At 38.1% G+C, this 22,396-nt stretch overlaps 1 protein-coding gene across 3 annotated transcripts in view; it reads left to right on the plus strand.

Annotated features, from left to right (window-relative positions):
• PDE11A (phosphodiesterase 11A) overlaps positions 1 to 22,396 on the plus strand; it is a 136,411-nt gene that overhangs the window by 102,174 nt on the left and 11,841 nt on the right. For all 3 annotated transcript variants that reach the window (XM_084522984.1, XM_084522986.1, XM_084522985.1), the window contains 6 exons: positions 1,758 to 1,848; positions 4,939 to 5,039; positions 9,419 to 9,496; positions 10,856 to 10,919; positions 13,925 to 13,999; positions 15,964 to 16,047. In XM_084522984.1, coding sequence (XP_084379110.1) covers positions 1,758 to 1,848; positions 4,939 to 5,039; positions 9,419 to 9,496; positions 10,856 to 10,919; positions 13,925 to 13,999; positions 15,964 to 16,047 — 493 coding nt within the window. The remainder of the gene's footprint in view (positions 1 to 1,757; positions 1,849 to 4,938; positions 5,040 to 9,418; positions 9,497 to 10,855; positions 10,920 to 13,924; positions 14,000 to 15,963; positions 16,048 to 22,396) is intronic.

The raw sequence follows: 22,396 nt of genomic DNA on the forward strand, positions 1-22,396 counted from the left end.
GTGCAAAGATAGCCTTATTTGTTGCAGTGTGCATGTGCACTAGCTGCGGCATTTCTGGGGGTGAGTAGCCTCAGTGAACATCACTCAAATTGATGTTTCTGATATTCGCTAAGCCACCATTTCCTGAGCTATTGCTGCTGCTGTACAGTCTCAATGAAACAATGACACTGTCTGGATCTTCAATCACCATAGCAAGAAAAATCAATTGCAGTGCTCAAGACAGAGCTCGTGGTGCAAAGGTTACCAAGCACCGCTAGATGCGTGTTTGCAGCTGAATCTTGAAGAGAATCAAAAAAGACGAGACAAATGGGAAGTTCAGCTGATTGATGTTTATGTTCCTAATTTACCAACATGAGACCTAAGATTTACATCCAGATCATTTTAGGCTCTGATTAAGTTAACCACTTCTCTACTGTAATACTACCCAACCGTATCTCCTGTGCAGAGGGATGGCTGAGTTAAAGGTAAAGGTTTCAGCGTTAGACTGCTATCACTTACACTTCTTTGACAACTGAGTACAAAGAGGAGACTACCATTTTATTACTCCATAAAGAAATTGCTGAAGACATTTAACAAAAGACAAACATTACTACACATATAAAATATCCCTGGAAATAGAAGCTGCAGTTTTCATACAGCAGCTATGATTTATTCCTCTAACTTGACTTACAAATTTAAGCATCACATTTTCCTATTTTATCTTCAGTGTTCAATGCTACTGTTCTGTGTGATGAAAGTTCAAGAGGTATACGATGAAGGCAATATCACAGCTGTCTGAAATGGCTCTGTTATATATCTCAACACTGTGTTCTCTAGGGATGATGTTTCCTGGACATCCTTCTCTCTAATATAGCTGCTTCTGATAATTAAATATCAGTATGGTGCAGTTTTATAGTATATGCTCCTAGGAGACTCTTTCTGTTTGTCTGTAGCATAATCTCTTATTCTCATTTCTTTGGAAAGAAAACCCATCTTGTCAGTCAAGGCTGGGTCCCAGAAGTGAAGTAATGGTGAACAGTAACTGTTCTGACAGTCCAGTCCAATTCTCTGCACCTCCCAACAGTTTTCAATGCTACAATTGGTCATACAGTTTTCAATTGCATTGTCTAAGTTTTTGCTATTTAAACTTGAAAATCCACCTGCTCTGGGCATTTTGAAGCTTAATTTTGTTTTAGACAATAAACATGATCAGAAAATATTTTCTAAACAGAGGCTAAACTTTTATATTTACTCTCTCACTTCTGGTTTTATGTTTACCTTATTTTTTTTAAGTGCGTGGTTTCACATATAGACAGGACTTCACAGCATTTGCAGTTGTTTTGTTTGTTTGTTTTTAAAGCATTTGTAGCCATCCTTTGTAAGCCATTGTTTTTACATATATTAAAAACTGAAAATAAAAGGTAGTAATAGAAGAGCTAGTCCCTTGGCACCTGCTCAAGGATGTTACTGCCTGTTTTTACTGCACAGTGGTACGTGCCTGGGCCAAAGCACCTCAAAGCATTGTTGAGGTGCTTTGGAAGCTGCATTCCCAAACTTCATGTAGTTCCTAGTCAGCTGATGGTATTTAGCAAGGTCTGAAACATAAATGCCTTGTATTTGGCTTTAAGTGACTGTTTCGCTCTGGCCAACTCTCTCAAGTATGTTTGCTGACGTGGAGAAGGCAAGTGTGGCTACATGCTTTCATTACTGAATTGTCTCTGAAACCTGCTTCGTAAGCAGACGAACAGTATTTGTTGACTTCCTGTGTTCTGTTTCAGGAGCGGATCAGCCTTAGCTCAGCTCTACGGCACCTCTGCTACCTTGGAGCACCACCATTTCAATCATGCTGTCATGATTCTCCAAAGTGAGGTACAAAAGCATTACTATTAATCTCACTGTAAGCTGTTGGGCAGTTTCAGCAAGGGAAAGGAAATACCACACACAGTACCTTTTTAATGCCCTCTCCTTGAGGAATTATTTATTGGTTACCTCAAAGGTCACAACTAGCACAAAATTAAACTACAAATGCTGATCATAGATCCCAGAGATTATATCTGTCTCAATCAGCTAGGGGCAAGGAGAACATATCCTAATCATATTGTCAGTTTTTCTCAGTCTTCTAACATCCTGCTCAGTGCCATATAGATAGACAAAATGAGCTCTTCCCCATAGGTCTTGTGTTCGTTGTATCTCAGTCATCCTTTACTGGACCAATTTAATTTCTTTGATAGACTTTATGTAATCGCTATTTTTGTGGTGGATTTGCATTATTTTCCTTAATGACTTTTTTATCCTTTTTTTAAATATCAGCAATATTGTGCTGTCCATGTACACTAGCTGTCCATGTACACTAGCTGCAGATTCATGTCAGGACACAGTTCCTGCCCCGAACACCTTACGCACAACAGCATGCAGCATATAGTACCCTAGAGATGTCATAAGTGGGAGAAGTGGAAAGATGCATAATCCTTATGAAACAATGGATGTATTTTGTTAATATACAGAGATAGCTTGTTACAAAATCCATTCAATATATACAAAAATGAAAGTGTTATTCATACAGCACAATCAGAGACTGTATGCTGATCTGCAGTAACTTTTGAAGAGCATCTGGGGATGTCCCGTGATCACAGGCAAATGGGAACAGGGTGATGGCTTTATTCTGTGTGCAGTGTCACAGAGACCAGTCATGGGATGCTGACTGTGGTTTTAGTGTTCAGATGCTCAACCTTATATTTAAAATGTAGATATGGGAAAGGAGAGCCCCACCATGAGATTTAAACAACTCAATCTGCTCAGTTTAGCCTAGCTTGTCTAAATGGTGATACCCAACTAAGTGGCTCCTTATATTAGCAGAGGAAGGCCTAACAAAAAGCAGCATTTAAAGGTTAAACAGACTAATTCAGAAAGGGAAAAAGGAAGATTTGTTTTAAAACAATGAGGCTGTTCGACTGCTGGAACAAGCTTTCCCACTTCTTAGTTAGCATGACTGAATATCCTTCCAGATAGGCTTAATACATGGATGACTTTATGCAAGTTTGTAGCTCATGTCAGACTACATGCTTTAAAAGAAAATACAGTTTAGAAATAGTAGTGAAAAAAAAATAATAATAACGTTTTGTCTTGGAATGTACTTCTTTTCTGGATTCTTCCTGGAATCTAGCTGCTTTTGTAGATGTAAAATATTACTTGAACCAAAAATCTGCTTTGGTCATTCAAGCAGCTTCTTCTCTAGGTCCTTGTTTGTGCACCAGAGAATTAATCACAGAGAATTTTTATCCAGTAGATACTGTCTGTTAATGGGAACACAACACCGCTTGGTTTGGAATAAATACGTGTTTGGATCCTCCAAAGCTCTTACATGCATGTAGATGCACCAACTTTCACCAGCTGTGCAGTCGATCTCTTCCCTCAAATAAGTTGAAACTAGATTATATCCTGTGCACTAATGCTGACATTCTAGTCTGTCTTTACTAGCTAGAATGAAACACAGAATATTGCATTATTTCTTTAGATTCTTATCATGGTGGACAAAAGAGCTACTTATCCTTTTCTCTTGACATACTAGCCTCAGTATAAGTGATATTGAGATTTGTAGTGGTATGGTTTTATACATGATGAAACAGGTCAGCAAGGCAAACAATGTTATAGATTAACAGACAATTTGGTAGATTACTCCCGTTGTAATAGCTGCTGTTTTCCTGATACATTTTTTGATTACTCTTGTTATAAGCTTGATTTTCATAAATAAACTTCAGATTTTCAAATTTTTCTCATCGCTCAGTTAAAAATATTAAAAAAAAATCACTGTCACAGATCATCTTTTATGTACAACAAATTATTTTTTAGACCAACAATTAGCTGATTTATTTAAATAAATAAATTATTATCATCTCTACCTCCAGACCTTATCTTGTCTATGTCCCCACACTATCCTGGTTATAAAAATTCTGTTGCTGGAAAATTCCCACTTTTAAGTGTATTTTAATATTCCTAAGCAGTAGATGGCAGTGCATACCGAATTCATGCATTACAGTGCAAAATGTCACCAAAATAAGACTCTGTTTAGCAAGAATATTGTTGTTTCTATGGGTCATTAAAAAAAAAAAAAAAAGTATAGTACTTTTATTTATGTGAATTTAATCCTATGTGACTAGTGCCACAGAAACCACTTCTGTAAAACCACTGTTAGAATTTTTCATTAATTTTGTTTCTTTCAGCTTATTTTCTCCAGGATTTCATAGAGAAATTGTAGGATCTCTATCCCTATTATTTTTTTCAGAATTTGTTACAAAAGCACCTCTCTGTTCTTGAATAACAGTATTAAATAGTTTTCTTCCCTTCATTCTGGCTGTGGAGCACCTTTCAAATTCTCAGCCCATGACCCATAGGAAGTAGCCTACTGGGCCTTTAAACCACATAAAGTTGCAGTTTTTCAGCCTGTGTAGGAAAAGCTTGTATATGCTGTAAGAATACAGTAATGGTCAGAGTGAGCAAACAGGCTGTTTTGAATGAAAAATCTGATTTAGTGTCTTTGGCTGCTCTACCAGCAGTTTGTGTGCCTGCAGGCTGCAGCACAGATAAATCTATTAGGAGCACAACTCAAAAGCTGCAAAGCACAGCTCCCAAAAACATTTAATAAGAGGGAAGATTGAGATGTATCCATAGTTTTCCGCCATAAACTGAGACTGTGCAGGGTCAGAGCAAAGAGTAAATCTTTTCTCAAGAGGCTATAATTTCAGTAGAGTTTAGAAGAACATCCCAGACACTTGATTACAATCGTCAACTCTTCCTCCCCAAAGTAATCTCCACAGTATTAACATTATTATTTTGTCATAGTTTTGCCATGAATCAGAACAAGCTTCTGTTAGAGAGAAAAAGTAGGCTAAGAGTTAGAAAACCTTTTAAAAACCTATATTGATTGCTAGTCCTTTACCTCCTTTATCTCTTTCATTATAGGGTCACAACATCTTTGCTAACTTGTCCTCTAAGGACTACAGTGACCTTATGCAGCTTCTAAAGCAATCGATATTGGCAACAGACCTCACTCTGTATTTTGAGTAAGTATTGGCATTTCTTGTATTTGACAAATGAAAATTCGAAGAACATACTCTAATGACCTATTAAATACCAATGAGGATATATAATATGAGAAATTAGTCTTTAGCTGTGGTTGAAGAGATTTAGTCTAATACTTAGTATATTTTAGGCTAATAGAAATATCTCATGTGTCCAAGTAAGTTTTGATTTAATGTGTAACATCTATATCAACAAAAAGCAAATGAAGTCCCAGGCTTATACTTCAAAGCCATCCCAGGAATCAGCTACAGTTTGGTCCCATGATTCACTCGTCCCTTCTGTGATCGTTTTTTCAGGCATGTAGAAAATCAATGACATTTTAGAATTATTTTCCACCATTTCAGACTTCCTAACCACCTCTACTAAAATTACTGTATTTAATAAAAGAGCTGGATGCTGAGGTAATGAAAGCATACATGTTACTTCTTTGAAGACAAATTATGCCAATTTGCATCAGATGGGAAATAAGATTGACTACAGAGAAGTGTAATAGGATCTCTTTCATCCAGTTTTCTCTCTTTTTTTTTTTTTTTTTCTCATCTGGATATCAAATCTCTAAGTAGACTTCAAGTTGGTTCTATTTTATGTTTTTCAAACAGTGCTAATTATTACCAAGTTATATTTGCAGTGAGACTGTGGGAGTGTGCGTGTCATGGTGTCACCAGCCCTCAATGCTTCTGGATTGCCCCCCCTCTGGCACATGTCTGTGGCTGGCTTACAGGGAGAGTGTTGGCAGGTGTGCAGCTTTACATGCTGCTTTCTCAGCCTTGACAATGCTCCATCCTTAGGGATTCTTGTTTAGCATCCTATCTCATACAACTCTGGGTAGCATTTGGTAATGTTTTTCTCAACTTTCAGAGGAGGGATATACATGTATTCCCCCCTTTATGTGTGCTGATGGTTGATACCAAACCAGCTTTCTAGATAACTTCAGGCATCTATTCAGCTCTGTATATCAACAATGTATCTTTAACTGTTAATTGTAAATATACTAAAATACTAATTGGGATGCTGTGATGTTTGTCCTGTCCCTTTTTTTTTTTTTTTTTTTTTTTCTTCTTCTCCCAGTATTGTGTTACTATGTTAAGGGCTACTGCTGAACAATACTGGCAGTAAAGATGCTTTTCTTTGTTTCCTGCAAGTCTGTTCTCAGAGCAGCTATATTAAGAAAGGGCTTTTATGAATAGTTTTATTGTAAATAACTTGTGAAATTAGCCCATGAAGAGGTTTCTACTAAGAATCAGTCTGTGAAGAAATTTCTGTTTGTTGACATGAAGGTCCACAGGAAGACAAATAAACCCTTTAAAACACATTATTTTTGAAGCTGTCTGTTAGGCTAGCTGGTGATCTGGAGGGCTGGTGTGACAGTAGAATTTGCTGACAGCTTTAAGTGAGATACAAGGACCACAGGGATGTGACAGTAGAGGTTCTACTGCCTACCTGCAAATAACTTGGACTGCAGAATTGGTTTGTGCTGTAAAGAGAGGATGAGGGTTAGGGGGTTGAGAGGGCAGCTGTCCCAGCATGGCTCCATGCACTGCCCCTGGCCCTGCAGCCCCTGAAAGAACCAGAGGCTGTGCTCTGGAGAGCGCCTTAGGAGGCAACCCAGGCATGATGCCTGGCTTATGCTGAAAAACTCTTTTTCCTTCCTGCCTTATGCTGAAAAAATACATGGTCAAGTTGTCTTTCTACTTTTAATACAAAGAAATAATGTCCAAAGAGGGACATCAGATGAATTTCAAGATTATTCTTCCCTGCTTGCATAACTGATTTTTAGTTGCTATACGAATCAGAAAAGTTTTAGTAAATGAGACCTCTTTACTCAGAAGTCTGCAAATAAGTTATTTTTTCCTCTTATGTTGTTATGATTCATTAATCAGGTAGTGGTTATGCTACTCTACTTCTATGAGTGCCTGAAAATGATTCCCTGATATCACTGTTGGTTTACACTTCTAAAAGGCACCCAGTGTGAACAGGTGTTTCCGCACAAGTACCTTGCTATTCTAACTTTTTTCAGTCTGCCATGTCTTCAGTATTTTTGTAGGGAAGGAAATTATCATATCAGTATTCTTACAATGCCTAAATCTAATGAACAGAAAATCCAATTAGCAAAATAGCAACAAAATTTCAGGCAGATCAAGGCTTTATGACCCTCTCAAGGCACTGCTTTTCTACAAATAAACAAAAAGATGACTTTCAGTGAAAGATTAGATGGAAAATATACTTGATTTTAGCAGATAACTTTAAACGATGTTCATAGATAATACAGCAAGCAAAAGAAGTGAAGGTTATGGAAATTAGCTGAAATGATGTCTTGAGCTACTGAACTGTAAAGCAACTGCATTCGCTATATGTAGCAAGTCAACTTTCCCTTTCAGGCTAAATACAAGAGTCAATGTTACTCAAAAACATTCCCAGATTGTTATCATTCTCTTTATTTCTTAAATCCTATCATGTTATGTTTGCTTAATAGCAACAAACCTCGTCCTGTTGGATACCATGCCTGAGCAACCAGTAGGAAACACTGAATTGTTTCCTTATACATGGCTGCTTTCCTCAGGATGACTCTTTCCTATACTAGAAATTCCCTGTGGAATTAGACTGATACATCTACATCTATTCCAATGGATATCAAAGCAAATTCCTAATTTAAAACTTTCATCTTAATGTATGGCCCTAAGACTCGCAACGTCTTCAGTTACTGTTTATGAATCTCTGTACTTTAAATGTGAATGTTTGAGGTTTCTGAGATGTCATCTTCCTGACATCTTTCAATCCCTTCAGCTTTAAAAACTGTTGCCCATTTTGTGTCCAGTAACGTATGAATTATGCAGAATAACCAATACTACAAAATTGAAAGAGGTACCACATTTTATACTTACATTGGGCACTGAAATACAGGATGCAAAAATCTACCACTCTCCCTCTTAACGAAGTACATAGTTATTGATGATCACCTCAGGATTTGGTTGATTTAAGGTTTAAGCGCCAAGTAGTCTTGGCCGTTAGAATGTTCATCACTGTAATATTTATTCCCAGTGGGGCCACAATGCTATGAATTTGTACATGAACTGAATTTTGTTTTCTGCATGTATGACTTTGCATTGTACTCACAAATATTCTAATGTAAAATTATTTTACATCTCATTTGAAGAAGCATAAGGGGTTAGATATCATCATGTAGTCCCTCTCTCTCCCTGTTCTAGTTGCTGTCACCGTACCCATTACAGAAGGGCCCTCAAGCAGGAGAGACTGGTCATTTAATGCATGACACGCAGGGACCAGAGTAACACAACTTGTTCCCTGTAAAATTCTGTTCATTCATCAAAGGCAATGTTCCCAAAAGCCTGCATCTCCTTGTGTATAAAACCTGTACTCACTGCCATCAGATGGTGCTTTCAATAATTACTGTTCAAAATTTCAGTCCAGCTGACATAAATGTGGAAAATAAAAAACCTTTAAGCTTTCTCCAGTGAGGAATCTAGTAACGATGTTCCCACATGGCAAGAAGATAGCAGTCTCCCATGAGCTGGGACACTGGACTGGCACCCAAAACATAAAGATTTTGTTTCCAGCTTTGGTGCTAATATGTTGTGTCACTCTAAGCAAGTTGTTCCATATTTTTGTACCTCTACTTCTGTTGCATCTGTGGCAGGATCTTCTTCACACTGCATGTGTAGTCACACTGTGTGCAGTAAGAGCCCATTGAAGTTTGAGTGTGAGTTGTGATAAAAATTACAGACTATGATGAGTCCAAATTTTGGTACCTTAAAGGCACCAAGTGAGCATTAACATGTCCTGATTTGTGTTTTGTCCATCTTTGAGGAGATTGGCAAGGTCTTCCAGAAGACAAAGCATGGGGTCAAGCAGAGAGACCTAATTTAAAGTCAGTGAGGACTACTGACTCAGGACGTCCACAGCATCTCGATGTTTTGTGTGTTGGAAATAACTGTGATTACAAGGGTCTGAAAAATCCTTCAGGATCCAGAAGTAAAAAAACATTTTGCAAGGACAAGTGAAGTGAAGTGTGTGTATAATTCAGGGGTATTTCTATTGTCTGTCTGTCCACTGCTGTAGTCAAACATTTCATGCTTACATGGAAGACTGAACATTTTGGTATCATTTATTTCCTTATCTTCAGAGGCCATAAATACAGTATCGCTTTTACTAGGCAGCTCTGACATTGATAACAGACATTTATGGAACATGTTCAGAAATTAGTATGTTTCGCTTAAATGGACTGTCAGTGTAACGTCTTTAACAATAATACATGAGGTTCAGTGGTTTCATATCACTCGGAGAACCATGTTTCTACTGCAGTGCTGTCCATTTGCCTCTCTGATAATCTGTTTTGTTGCAGGAGAAGGACTGAGTTTTTTGAACTTGTCAGTAAAGGTGGTTATGATTGGAATATAAAGAAACATCGAGAAATATTTCGGTGAGCACTAACATTTCTTGCTTTCTGGTTATTTCAAAGTGTAGACTTTGTTTAAGGAATTTCTTATGTTGTGGAAAGAAGACTACAGTAACAAGAGAAGGCAGCTTGGTTTAAAAGTAAAAGATGATATATATGATATGATTTCTAAATATTACCAAACTTAGCAGGGATGTAATTAGTATAACCTCATCTTCTCCATTCCTATTTCTGCCTCTGCCACATGTTTTTCCCCTTCTCCCAGCCTTACCAGTTACTGCTCAGCCCTTCTGATCTTTCTCCAGAAAGCATCAATATTGTGCCTCTGAACCCAAAGGCCTTTCTTTCTTATTTCCTGTTTCCTCCTCCTCCCAGCTCTTTTCTTTTGTGGGCTTTTGTGCTCCTGTAGTTTGTAACTGGGAATTTGCAGATACAGTACTCTTCTAGCCCTCAAGAATGCACCCTACAGACGTTGTGACTGGTTTGGGTACATGCCACTGTTGAGCCATGCGTGTGCGTATTTGCATATGCATATCTGATTATGTCTCAATTTATCTGAAATTTCATTAAAATTCTATTTCCCTTTGGCTGTTTTTTTTTTTTTTTTTTTTTTTTTTTACTGAAAAAATGGCCATTTGCCATTTTCCATACCATTTCACTCATTCCTGATTTTAGATTCAAGCAATATATTTGATGCTTCATTTTCAGTGCCCTTGTTCTTCGTTTAAACTTTCTTAGACTTTTATCTGCATCATGTACTGTACATAAACGCGTTCTCCAGCTGAATGGTTTCTTTCTTCTAATGCATATAAAACATGGTTGTAGCTAGGTATTAAACTACAGTGGAACAGTACAGCTCATTGTAAATCTTAAATTTTTATTGTAGATAAGCAGTAGAAACTGCTTAAGCAGTGTCTATGTTGCCTCCTGTCGTTATAGGTTCTCTTGCTACAGCAGTCACTTACAAATAGGCATATAAATTAATCCAGTTTGCAGGTATTATTGTATAATAATACCTTTGCTTGTATCGTGTGACGTGCATGCTTTCGGGTATATTATATGTATTTATATAAGTAGTGTCAGGAGTACTGCAAAATTAGCAGTTACTCCTGTGCAGTACCATTTCTTTTCTAGTGTTCAGTGCACAATACCAAAAATTCATTGTCTGATGACCTGCAATACATTAGCCTTCCTGGGCACAATTGTGATGTAAAAGCCATGCTGATGGCTGAGATTTCAAACATGTCATTCTTTTCTGGAGGAAAAGAAGGTGCCATGGCTGACATTTTATATACGTATTATTTATTTATGCACCCAGAGCAGAGTTGTTTAGAAATCCAACAAAGGTTGATTCAGCTTGTATTGTTCATTTCTGTTTTTCAGATCAATGCTAATGACAGCCTGTGACCTTGGAGCTGTGACCAAACCGTGGGAGATTTCAAGACAGGCAAGTCATGATTAATAGCAGGGCTGGGAGAAGGCGGGACTGGTGGGACAATATTCCCAGGGCCCTGGTTTACAAGGGACCAAAACTGGAATCAATTTACAGCAGTATTAATGCTGTAAAAAATAGCAGGGGGGTTCTGCAAGAAATAGTTTATTGCTTAATCTTTCCATGTGTGCATGCTGGTGAACAGTATGTAGGTACCTGAAGAGATCCAGCTTTACAACCTCTCCTCTTACTAACCTTTTAGATCTATATTAAAAAAATAAAAAATAAACAAAAAAAGCATGAGCCACATGTACTTGCACTTCCTTGGTTTGTCCCAAAGTTCTTTTTGGCAGTGACAGAATCTTTCCTAAATCAGCAGATGATCTGCAAACTTAGATTAACATCAGATTGTTCTGTTAGAAGTACATTCATTGATGGGAAAAAAAAAATGCAGGTGTTTTGTAGAGCTTTGTTTAGCATCCTGTACTTAGAAACGAAGAAAAACTCAGTCTTCTGCTGCTGAGAAGGCCGTTTAGAAGCATATATATAAAACTTGGATCCAAGTGTTGACTACAGGAAATAATTACAATGTGGGAAAGTAAGCATCTGGCTTACTGGATCAAGACTTGTCCCAAGAGTCTTGTCCTTTACCACACGATTTTACCACTTCTAGGCATCTTTCCTTACTCAGCACCCATCATTAATACTTCCTGTTTCCCATGCTAGCAATTCTCTGTCCTTCACTGAGGTCCAGAACCACTTAGTAGAAGGCAGGCTGCATAGGGAAATAGGAGTTCGGTGGAATATACACCATGAAGAAGCAAATAGGAAATACACTAGTACAGCTGAGTGTAGGTGAGCAGCTGAAGTGAGTTTAATTGGCTTAATGACAAAATGACAGTTAATATGGGTCGAAGATAGATGACAGACAGGCTAGACGAGAGCTAGTGAGGTACGAGCAGCCAGAATTCTTGGAGAAAGACAAGGAATGTGGCAGCTAAGAGACTTGCACTCTTTTGCAGCACAACTACATGCACGTTAACTCAGTAAAAACACATTCGTGTGTTCAGGGCTTCAGCTCCACTTGCAGTTTTGTCAGATGAACCTTTTTTGCTTTTATAAACAGACTAGAAAAATAGTCCATCCAAAGCTATTACTCGGCCTGAATGCAATCACCTCACAGAAAAGAAATCAGGGAAGTTGCTCTTATCCTGCAGTGGGAAAATGAGTTTCAAGACTTTTCAGTGCCGCCTAGCCATGGCTGAGGCCCAGGCCATCCCTCCTCATTTCTCCTCTTTAACCCAGTTAGCTTCTACATTTTCTTTGACAGCTAAATTGTCAGGTAGAGTCTGTTTTCCATGTTGTGGCTCTGTGTTACGGTGCTGAATTAGTGATGAAGTCTCTGGCAAACTGTTATTTATTCTTCCCATTTTTGAGGTCTGCAGGTGAAAATTCCCCTGCAGCCTAGTGTACAGGTTTACTTTATATTGAAAAATCCCATCTGGGATTGATTGAAACATTACCTGGTTGAGCAGAGAAGTTAAATGGTCCACAGAGGGAAAGTAGAGGCAATAGTTGGACATCAGCTGTGCCTAAAGAAAAGGAACGTAAAAAAGTGAGCTAAAAAAAAATACAATATATGAATCAAAAGGAATAAAGATTAAAAATGAGAAGAAAAAATTCAGGACAAGAAGATAGATGAAGGAGGGAAAGGAACACAAGTAGAACAGGATCAGAATAGCAGTGAGATGGGGTGAGCCTATATCTTGATTATTTTCATACAATACACTTGGCAAACAATTGCTGCTAAGTTGTTAAATTATTCCTCTATATGGAGTATTGATCCGGAATGTTATTAGTGCACTGGGATTACATTATAAAGTTCCAAACAGTGTGATAGCCAGGCTCAAGCTTTAAGAATACTTTATAACATCACTTCACCTATTTCTAATGTATTTTGATATTCCCTGCGTCAATTTTAGTAAGTTTAGGATTTGTGAATGTTAGCTACTGTGCAGCTGCTAGACCAAGACATTTTGAGATTTTATGAAGTTTTTTATGAAGTGCAGGTTCTCTCAGTTCACCCTCTCATGTCTTGGTGTTACAAAATCATTTCCTATCTTGAAAACACTTGAAAACAATAAGCAGGCATGACAGGAGCTTTAGGAACTAAATGCCATCTTCAGTAGGTAAGTTTCCTTTTTTTATATGTGAAGTGTCATGTGTGCCTGCCATCTAAGCCCTGCACTTCAGGAAAGCACAGTTCATAAGGCTACCATATCACGATTGCTTAGTTTGGCTTCTTAAAATTCCTGCTCTTTCCATAACTAATTTTGTTATTAAATCTCATATTCTTCTGAGGAGCACAACCGTCTGCTGAGTAGAATAACATCTTCATTCACAAAAAACAGAAAGACATCTTCCAACCTACCAGTTCTTGCTTGTGATTAGATTAAATATGATAATAACAGTCTGAGTTTATATTTGATATTGAGGTCCTATAGGGATGACAGTCATGGGGAAAAAAAATAGTCTAGTGGGGAAAAAACCTTTATGATTTCACATTAAATTAAGACAACAGAGGTTACTGGTTAATTAAGTTTCTTTGACAAGTGAAGTTGTTTATACAAGGCAACAGCCTGTAAATACCCAGAGAGCTCTTGCACATTTTACAAAGCATTTTTATAAATGTAATTATGCATACCAACAAGAAGTTACCATTTTCTATTCTGTTCTCAATACTTGAATAAATTGCATATAAGTGCTACCTGTACATTGCAATGTAATTCCCCAGTCAGTTTCCTACCAAAAGGTGATAAATTTGCCTATTGGTGATCATGGCTATTTATACCCACTTGTATGCCCAGCTCTGAAATGTATACAAATATGCCTTGACATCAGTCACATAACTGGGGCTATTAACTTCTTTACAGTTAAGCACAGGTTGAGGTCATGGTCTAACCAAGAACCGAAAAATTATGGTACAAGAACTCTAATCTTTATCACAACTTACGTTTTAGGCGGCTGAGCTGGTAACCAGTGAGTTCTTTGAACAAGGAGACAGAGAAAGATCTGAACTGAAACTCACCCCATCAGTAAGTTTTTGTCACTTCTGAAATAGTTATCCACTTGAAAAGGATAAGAAAATATCATTGGGTTCATTCAGAAAAGATAACTGTTTGTTATAAAAAGAAGCATCTTGAAATAAATAAGAGTTCTGTTGAATAAAGAGATTCATTGAGAACCATATTAAAAGCTCTCCAGTCAACTTGGTCACTTTTGCTTGGGCTCAATGGGATGAGCTCAATTTTCTTTACCTAACCCCAAGGTTATTCTGTCGTTTAATTTTCTAAGCGATGGGTATTGATTTGAATTCTGTGTATTAAAAATAAAAAAACACCAGATACTTAGGGACATTTAAACTTTATGCTGCAGTTGTCTGATACCTGTGTTATTTGATATATCAAATGCTGAAAAGCATTTCTGTAGATATGCAACTAAATACAACACTTTAAAAGGATAAATTGGCATTAACTGGAATATAGGCAGATGGGTATAAAGTTTCAAACACGAACTAAGAAAAAAATTCATAAAGATTTTCAGTGAGTGATTTGAACAGAAAGCCTCATCCAGGTTAAATACTTCAAAATATTTACAAACTTGTCTGGAGGAAATGGGAGAAGAGAAACTAGAAAGTCTTCTAAGGAATTTAACTTACCAGCTATTTACAAATATGCTTATGCTTCCAAAAATAAAAAAAAGACCATTCTAGTGGCTCAGATTTGTTCTAATTTGGTAACTGGCACATGAGCGTACTACCTGTGGGGATGTAATGAAGTCAAAAAATTTAAAAAGCTTGTAGAAAACGTTCAGATAGAGAGTTGCTAGTCAGCAAGATAATTTGATGATATCTTAACTTAGAACTCATGGATTTTTTTTCTTGCATCATCCTTATGAAAATCTGAAAATTATTTTTGAAAAATACTGTCCTTTTAATAGGAAATTCAGAAGTATCCTAACTGACATGCAAGAGTGTCATTTAGGATTAAATCCTCTAATCTTAGCTCCATGTCTTATTTAGATAAACTGTGTGATAACTGTGTATGTCAGAGCAGGCCACAACTAGAAGACTTCAACCATTGATTTACTACAAGGTAGTTTGTATAGTTTGGAGTTTCTGGAATGTTGAGTTTCCTCAGGAGACGTCAGCTTAGAGGAAATGGGCCCATAGTAAAAACAGATTTTCCGCATAAGACAGGAAGGTTTAAAACTTAGCATATTCAGAGAATAAAAGAAGAAATTTAGTGATGGACCACTAGAAGGAGGATTGAGATCCTATAGAAAGAAAAGTGATGGACCAAGTAGTCTCAGGGAAGATATGGAGGAAACTTATGTTTGAACTCTTCAGAACTAAGTTTCTTCCATCTTCTTCCATAAGGCAGTAAAGCCAATAATTGAGCCTCTTAAACATCAACTTAGGTCTCTCTAATTTCGTCTTTAGAGAAGGCAGCAGGCAGTGAACTAGGCTGTATCCAGAAGAACAAATTGCTAACTACTCCCCAGACTGCTCTGTTGTCTCCCCATGCTTTGGATTCACAGACATAGTTGGTTCTGCAAAAAGGGTCTGTAATTGGGAGGGAGGGAGGAAGGGAGCCAGGCCAGATCCATCACTGTTCATTTTGCTGAGCTGGAAGACCCTGTGCAAGGAAAAGAAAATTTCTCCTCAGAAGGTATCTACATTTCTACAGGAGTTTTTTTTTTTGTTTTTTTTTTTTTTTTAAAAAAAAAAAAAAACTCCAACTGCAGAGCATTTATTTTATATTACAGAATTATAAAATTTAAATACATTCAGCCTACAAATTTTGAAACAGAAATGAAAATAAACAGTTTATTTTTCATGCCAGACAAAGCAGTAGGAAGACTGCTGCAAAGATTGATTATGGTTTACAAAGTGTTCTGGTTTTGAGAATTTGATCATAGCTCTGAAGTGCTGGATGATGTATCTGTAAAATACTCCAGTGTAATAAAGCATGACAGTTTTGTTCCCTTCTCAATTCAGGCCATTTTTGATCGGAACAGGAAAGATGAACTACCCAGGTTGCAGCTCGAGTGGATTGATAGCATCTGCATGCCATTGTATGAGGTAATTTTTACTTACTGCTCCTTGTAGAGTCCAGAGAAGATTGTTCTTGCCTCTCTAGGGAAAGAGAGGTAGCTTACTGTGCAGCCTTGAAGGCCTTTGGAAGGAATGCTTTTATCTCTCTTTGACTTTACCAAAAGTCTGAATTCTATGCAGAAATCTTCAGTTTCCCTGAAGGCCAGTAATATCTGCAAATATAATTTCTCTCCAAGTTATAGAAGTTGTTTAGGCAACTATTTATTTTATGTTTGACACAAACCAATTCTCGTCATGGCAAGGTGTGGGGTATGCTGTGGAGTGGTGCCGGTGGGCTGGACTCATTAGGTGCTGCTGTCAGACTTGTGCATGGGCACACATCCAAATACCTGTGAATCAGAAGGAGACCCAAAGGGAGCCTTTGTGCTCCCTTCTGCTTCTTTTCCAAACTGTTAAGGGGCACTCTAGGCTACGCCTTTAAGGTCAGTGGCAAATCATTTGTGATATATGTTGTGTGCTGCTTAACTTGGAGTTTAGTCTTTCAACAATGCTTCTGCACAGACTGCCTGGGTGTTTGGTATAAAATGTAAACCCTCAAGTACTACTTAACTAGGGCTTTGATTGACCAGAATAATGCTTCCCTCTTTTTGGATTAGACCAGCTTCAGAATTTGATTCCTGCGTAACATGAACTTCAAATTTTAACTTTTATCTGTATAGGAAGCAGAACTACACAGGCAGAATGATAAATGGAAAATAAGGCTAAAGCAACTTAACCATTGATAACAGTGTCTGCCAGTTTTCCTCCTACACACTGAAAGCACACAGACCACCGTATGTCACTAAAGACTGCCAGTTAGGTCATTGCTATCTGTAAAAACACGGGGCTGGCCATTTTGGGGGAACTGCAAAAATACTCTCCCTGCACCTCAAACTGCCTCATATAGCAATAGTAAAAAAGGTAAGAAGGATGATCTGCTTACCCTGCCCTCCGTACCTCGTGGCATCTGAGGCTGCCACTGCTACTAGAGAAGGGGCTGCCCAGTAGCAAAGGCAACTCCTATTGTGTGACAGGGAGAATACACACTGGTGCAAATAGCAGGGTGGACTAATGCTTTGCTTTGCCAGTAGATCCTGTCCCTTCTTCAGGTCAGAATTTGTCATGATAAAATAAACTGTAAATCCATGGACTTCAAACAATGAAGACAAAGCAAGCACAGAAGATCCATAGAAACACACTTTTTTTTTTTAATAATAAGCTCATCTTGGATACCAACAGGGGAGAGGGAGAGAATGACACTGGAGGAAAACTCTTAAAAACAATGTTCCATTCAATATAATAGTTCATATTACATTATAATGCATATTATACCAGAATTCATGATTTGTAATCCAAAAAAGTACAATAAAGCAGGAAGAGCTGATCATCAGACCATCCTCTGCAGGAGAAGACTAGATCTGAGCACTAATGCTCTGGTTAGTTAGCTCCATCTTAGCAGGAGATCTCTGGGGAATATATTCACATCTGATTTCCCTGCTTTCTGCTGTCTTTGCATCATGCTGTGCAGCTATTAGCCTGCTGCTCAACAACTTAAAAAAGAGACACCATCAAACCTGGAAGTCATTGCAGCACCAGCCTTAGGGGTAAACAGAAAACTTGATGTCATAGTATCACACTGCGGGAGATTCTCTCTTGAATGAGAAGCCAAGTTTTAATTTTCATATCCAGCTTAATCAAACCTCAATACACATATCACATCAGCAGTGTATTCAGGCATTGTAAATCCTCTGGTTAGGGCTGGCTGAACACACTACAACTATGGGCAAGTCTTAGATTTTTAATTTTTTTTTTTTTTTCATTCTAAATATATTCCTTAAAATTCTAGCCTTTATGATGTGTTGTAGGGACTGCATGTGGGGACAGAATGGGTTACATCATTACAAATGCAACATAAAGAGGCAGAGTGGCAGCTGACAAATTAGTAAAATCTTAGCAGTGCTTATATAGCTCACTAGCATAGTGCTTATAAAAACCTTATATTTGACAAACATTTGACGCTCATTTTGATACCAAAATTACAACATTAAGCCATAGAGAACAAACTCAAGGCTTTTGCATATAGTTATTTCCGTGCAAGTGATTAGAAATCCTGAATCCGTATGGGCAGATCCTGGCATCCAGAGGCCTGAAGGGAACTCTGCAGGCGAACACGTGCTTCCATACCAACCCAGCTGCTGTGGCAGGACCCAACACTGTGCTCCATTTTACTTGACACCCAGACTGTAGAGATGGTCCCAGCAATCAGTGAATGCTGGCAACTACCATTACAGTGAGAGAGAAGTTTTGCTATAAAAAGACCAGCAGAACCCCCCGAAGTTTTCTTTACCCAAAGTAGTCCTGAGGACAGGCTATCCTTGGCAGCTGCACATTTCTGAAGTAACAGCATGGAAGGAACTTCCATAGTGCACACTTGCAGGAGTGATCTGACACCACCCTGGTGCCACTGACTATGCTGTAACAAACCCATACCTTCTCCAGAGTCCAGAGCTAAGTCATGTGTCAAAGTGCCCACAAGGAATATTTGATAATTAAAACACTTGGTATATAGATTTCGCAGAGCTTTCTAGAGAGTTCTGGCCTTCCTTGCCTTAAGCGTTTTTTTTTCCCCCCACTTCTTTTTTTTTTTTTTTTTTTTTTTTCTCCTCCATTTTGAAACATTCTTTGGGATTTAATCAGTCTTCTGGGGAGATTTGTCTCTACCTCCTCCATATTCGTCTGCTCTCCTCAGGGTAGCTTATGACAACCCACCCTGAGGTGTAGTTTTTGTCCCAAGTAAAGGATAACCTAAATCTCCTTTATTAGGCAGATGTGTATCATGGCAATGTGATAAAGCAAACACATGGCAGGAAATGTGTACCTCTGCTCATCTGGCTGGAACCATTTTCTGAGTGTGGCCCATTTTGGTTTCTGTAAGGAGGTTTACAAATGACTAGTAAATTCTCAAGATCCATGCACCTTCTGCTAGCCATCCTGTTTGACTACTGTTTGGAATGCCAATCCAACCCTGAAGGAGGTTACAGCTGTATAAAATGTGCTATATAAGCTAATGTGAAGCTGAATATAAATAAATACATAATAACTGGGATATAAAAAATAATAATAATTATACACAGATTTCCCATATCCAATTGACTAAATCAAAACCTTTTTGTTTTTACTCTGTAAGCCTGACTCTTGGCACAAGGTAAGTTGTGGCTCTGCTCCCTCGATCTGTCCCACATTTGCTGCTCGGTGTGGGAATTAAGCCACCTCCAATTTCAAAATACTGTAGTAATCAAATCTATTTCCTTCACACTGTGTATCAAAGGATTGTGAAGATAAAAGCTTCCCTATTTTTTGTTCATTTCTTTTTATTACACTTGGGACATTATAATTTTATTGAATTTACTTTTTTGTTACCGTAGTGATCACTGATCAGAGTGTTTTTATGTGACAGTGAAGTTTTTGCCTTGAGTAGCATAACAGCCACCCATTTACTCTGAAGTTCTGATTTTAGGGGCTTTAGTTACGCTTTACTGCATCACATTTGCTCTTTATTCAAAAATGCTAGCAAGAAAAGCATTCATCAGTAGACAGATGAGAAACAAGCTTATTAGAATAATCGTTTATAAGGAAAAAATGCATTTTTTTTTTTTTTTTTATCTGTAGAGCATTTAAAATCTACTAATGTAGCTTCAGTACGGAGCAATCATCCCCTTTTTTTGGTACACTATGTAAAGGAGAATCACATGCAACTAAAGCAGAAAATCTGACATCCTGCTGAAAATAAAGCACTATGACTACACTGGCAGCTGCGTTCACCATGCAGGGAAAGTATTATGTACTTATTTGAACATAAATGTTCGTGTTGTATAACGGGAGCACCATTTCAATCATTAAGACAAATTACTGCTCTGAACCTCCTGTAAAGAGATGCTAGGAGTTTCAACACCAATAGATTCCCCTCCTGGACTCTGTGGTGTGTGTGCACCTAAAACAGGATCAGCCACAGATTTTTCCTAACTCAGATCAGATTTCTCTGTAGGGAGCAGACAGAGCAGGAGAGCAAAGATCTTATTCTTTTTAATCATTATTTTTCTCACAAACAACATCAAAGCGTTAGTGATTCACTTCAAACAAAAGATGCTAACAGAAGCCCAGCTCTGTTCACAGCATTGTTAGGCAGAGACAGTAACACTATGAATAGCAGGGCCAAAGGCCATGCACTCTGCTTCTGGGCAGATAAATACATAGTCAGGTAGTCAGTGAGAATGACAGCAGCTATTTAAATTTAAGGGAGATGTCTTTGTGGAAGATAAAGAAGCTCATGGCATATACAACTTATGCGTGCCTGAGATTGCCCTGCTCACCTCTACCTTGGTGCTCCGTTGAACTGCTCTGTTTTAGTGCTATTCAAGATTTTCTTGGGAAGTAGGAGCTTTAAACGCAGAATGGTATACACAGAAGTAAAGCTGTATTATTCCTTCCAAGATTCTAGGGAGAATCTGGGAAGAGCAGAAATATTTATTTTTAATTCTAGCAAATATTTTAAACGTTTTAGACTTGAATGAAACATGGAAGGACAGAGCCCTTCTTTATAACAGTTTGACAGACTTAGAAAGAAATCTAATCACTCCAAGTGCTCTGATATGCCTGTCTTCCTACAGCCAATAACGTCCTGCCTTGTAATTAAATCCTCTTTAGAGTAATTCCTCTATGGTGATGTAGCTGCAGAAACATCTATCCTACTTGTTAGCAGATATTAAAGGAACAGGGTATAATAAGTGGCAGAGCTTCTACAAAGTGTAGGGAAGAAAAAAAAAAAGACAAAGTCTCCAGCTATCATGGCTACATCTTTGCTTTAATTTCTCCAGTTCAAGAATTGACTTAGACCCTGAATTAGAACTTCATATTCACACACAGTGATTTTTTCCAAAAGTTTATACTCTAGCTACAATTATAAGGTGGGAGATTAACCTTTTAATAGTCCCTTGCAGAAAAGAAGAAAAGGTATGCTTTAAGAATCATGCTTACACTGCCATGTCCTGATACAGCCCTTCTTCAAATACCAAATCTATCCTTTTCCCTCGGTCCCTCAATGACAGTTCTGCATAAGGAAATATCGCATAAGAAAGTCAGGGTTTAGACCACTCCTCTGGAAGTCCAGAATGGGCTGTATGGTATGGCTTAGTACTTATCCAGGCAAGAGTCACTGGAGGTAACCAAAGCAATGTATTGGTTTGAAAGTCTCTGTCCTCGATATAGTAATAACTGAAATAATAGTAATAAAAAAAATTAGTTAGAAGACAAAGATCTTATCTGTATGTACACTTTGACAATGGCTTGCTGTACCCAGTATTCACCCAAAACTGGGGTTGCTGGCACAAAATTCAGAGCGCTGCTGTTCTATTTTGTTTGCACTTAGGGGGCAGGGCTAGCACTATGTAGCGAGCTGTTCACTACGAACAATACAGAGCCATTCACTGAAACATGTACGCACGTTCTTGAGAAGTATTTCAACAGAAAAAAAAAAAAAAAAGTGGGTAGGTTTGGGGAATCAGGACTAAACTGGAAGAATGTGTTTACAGGGAGGAATTTCATCAGCTCTGTGTGATTCTCATTGAAATCAGCTTTTCCCTTATAGAATGCTGAGGGAAGAGAAGGATAGCTTTTGGTAGATCCTAATGAACACCAAAAAGATGTTAGCAAGGCTTACTTCTGATATATGGCTTGGACACAAAGAGTGAGAGAGAATGCATCTATGCTTCCTGGGACTGCCTGGCTGACAAGGATTAGTAAGGCAGATAGGTTTAGGATGCAGTTTGTGATACACCATGGACTGAGGCTGCACACACATTGGCAGATTAAATTAGTCTCACTTTCTGTTGAAATCCAGGGGGTAATATTATCCGAGGAAGAGCAGGTGCAGCATATTCTGCTGTGTTTGTAAGAAATCTGGTTCAGAGGAAATTTAATCAGGCAAATTATGCCACATGCCAGTGCTGGAGGGGAGTTGGTAGCTAAAGATTATGTTAGGGATAAGGGTTTGTCACAGAGAAAAGAGACTTTGCACTGCAGAAGGATCTCTCTGTAGCCTTGAAATAGCAATGTGGCTGGGTTCAGCACATTTGTTGCCCTTGCTGCTTGTCTACCAATGATGAACGTAAGCGAGGCTACCTGGAATAAATGCTCTTGAACTTTCAGAAAACTCATGTACTCTGACTGTATTACAGCTTACAGTAATGGGATAAATCATCAGCAGACTGGTTTTGTTACCTCTTTATTCTTAACCTAAGAGTCTATTTTTTCTGCTACTCATATACTAACGGAGAGAAAA

This window comes from Aythya ferina (genome assembly GCF_964211825.1).
Source record: "Aythya ferina genome assembly, chromosome: 6".
Taxonomy (NCBI): Eukaryota; Metazoa; Chordata; class Aves; order Anseriformes; family Anatidae; genus Aythya; species Aythya ferina.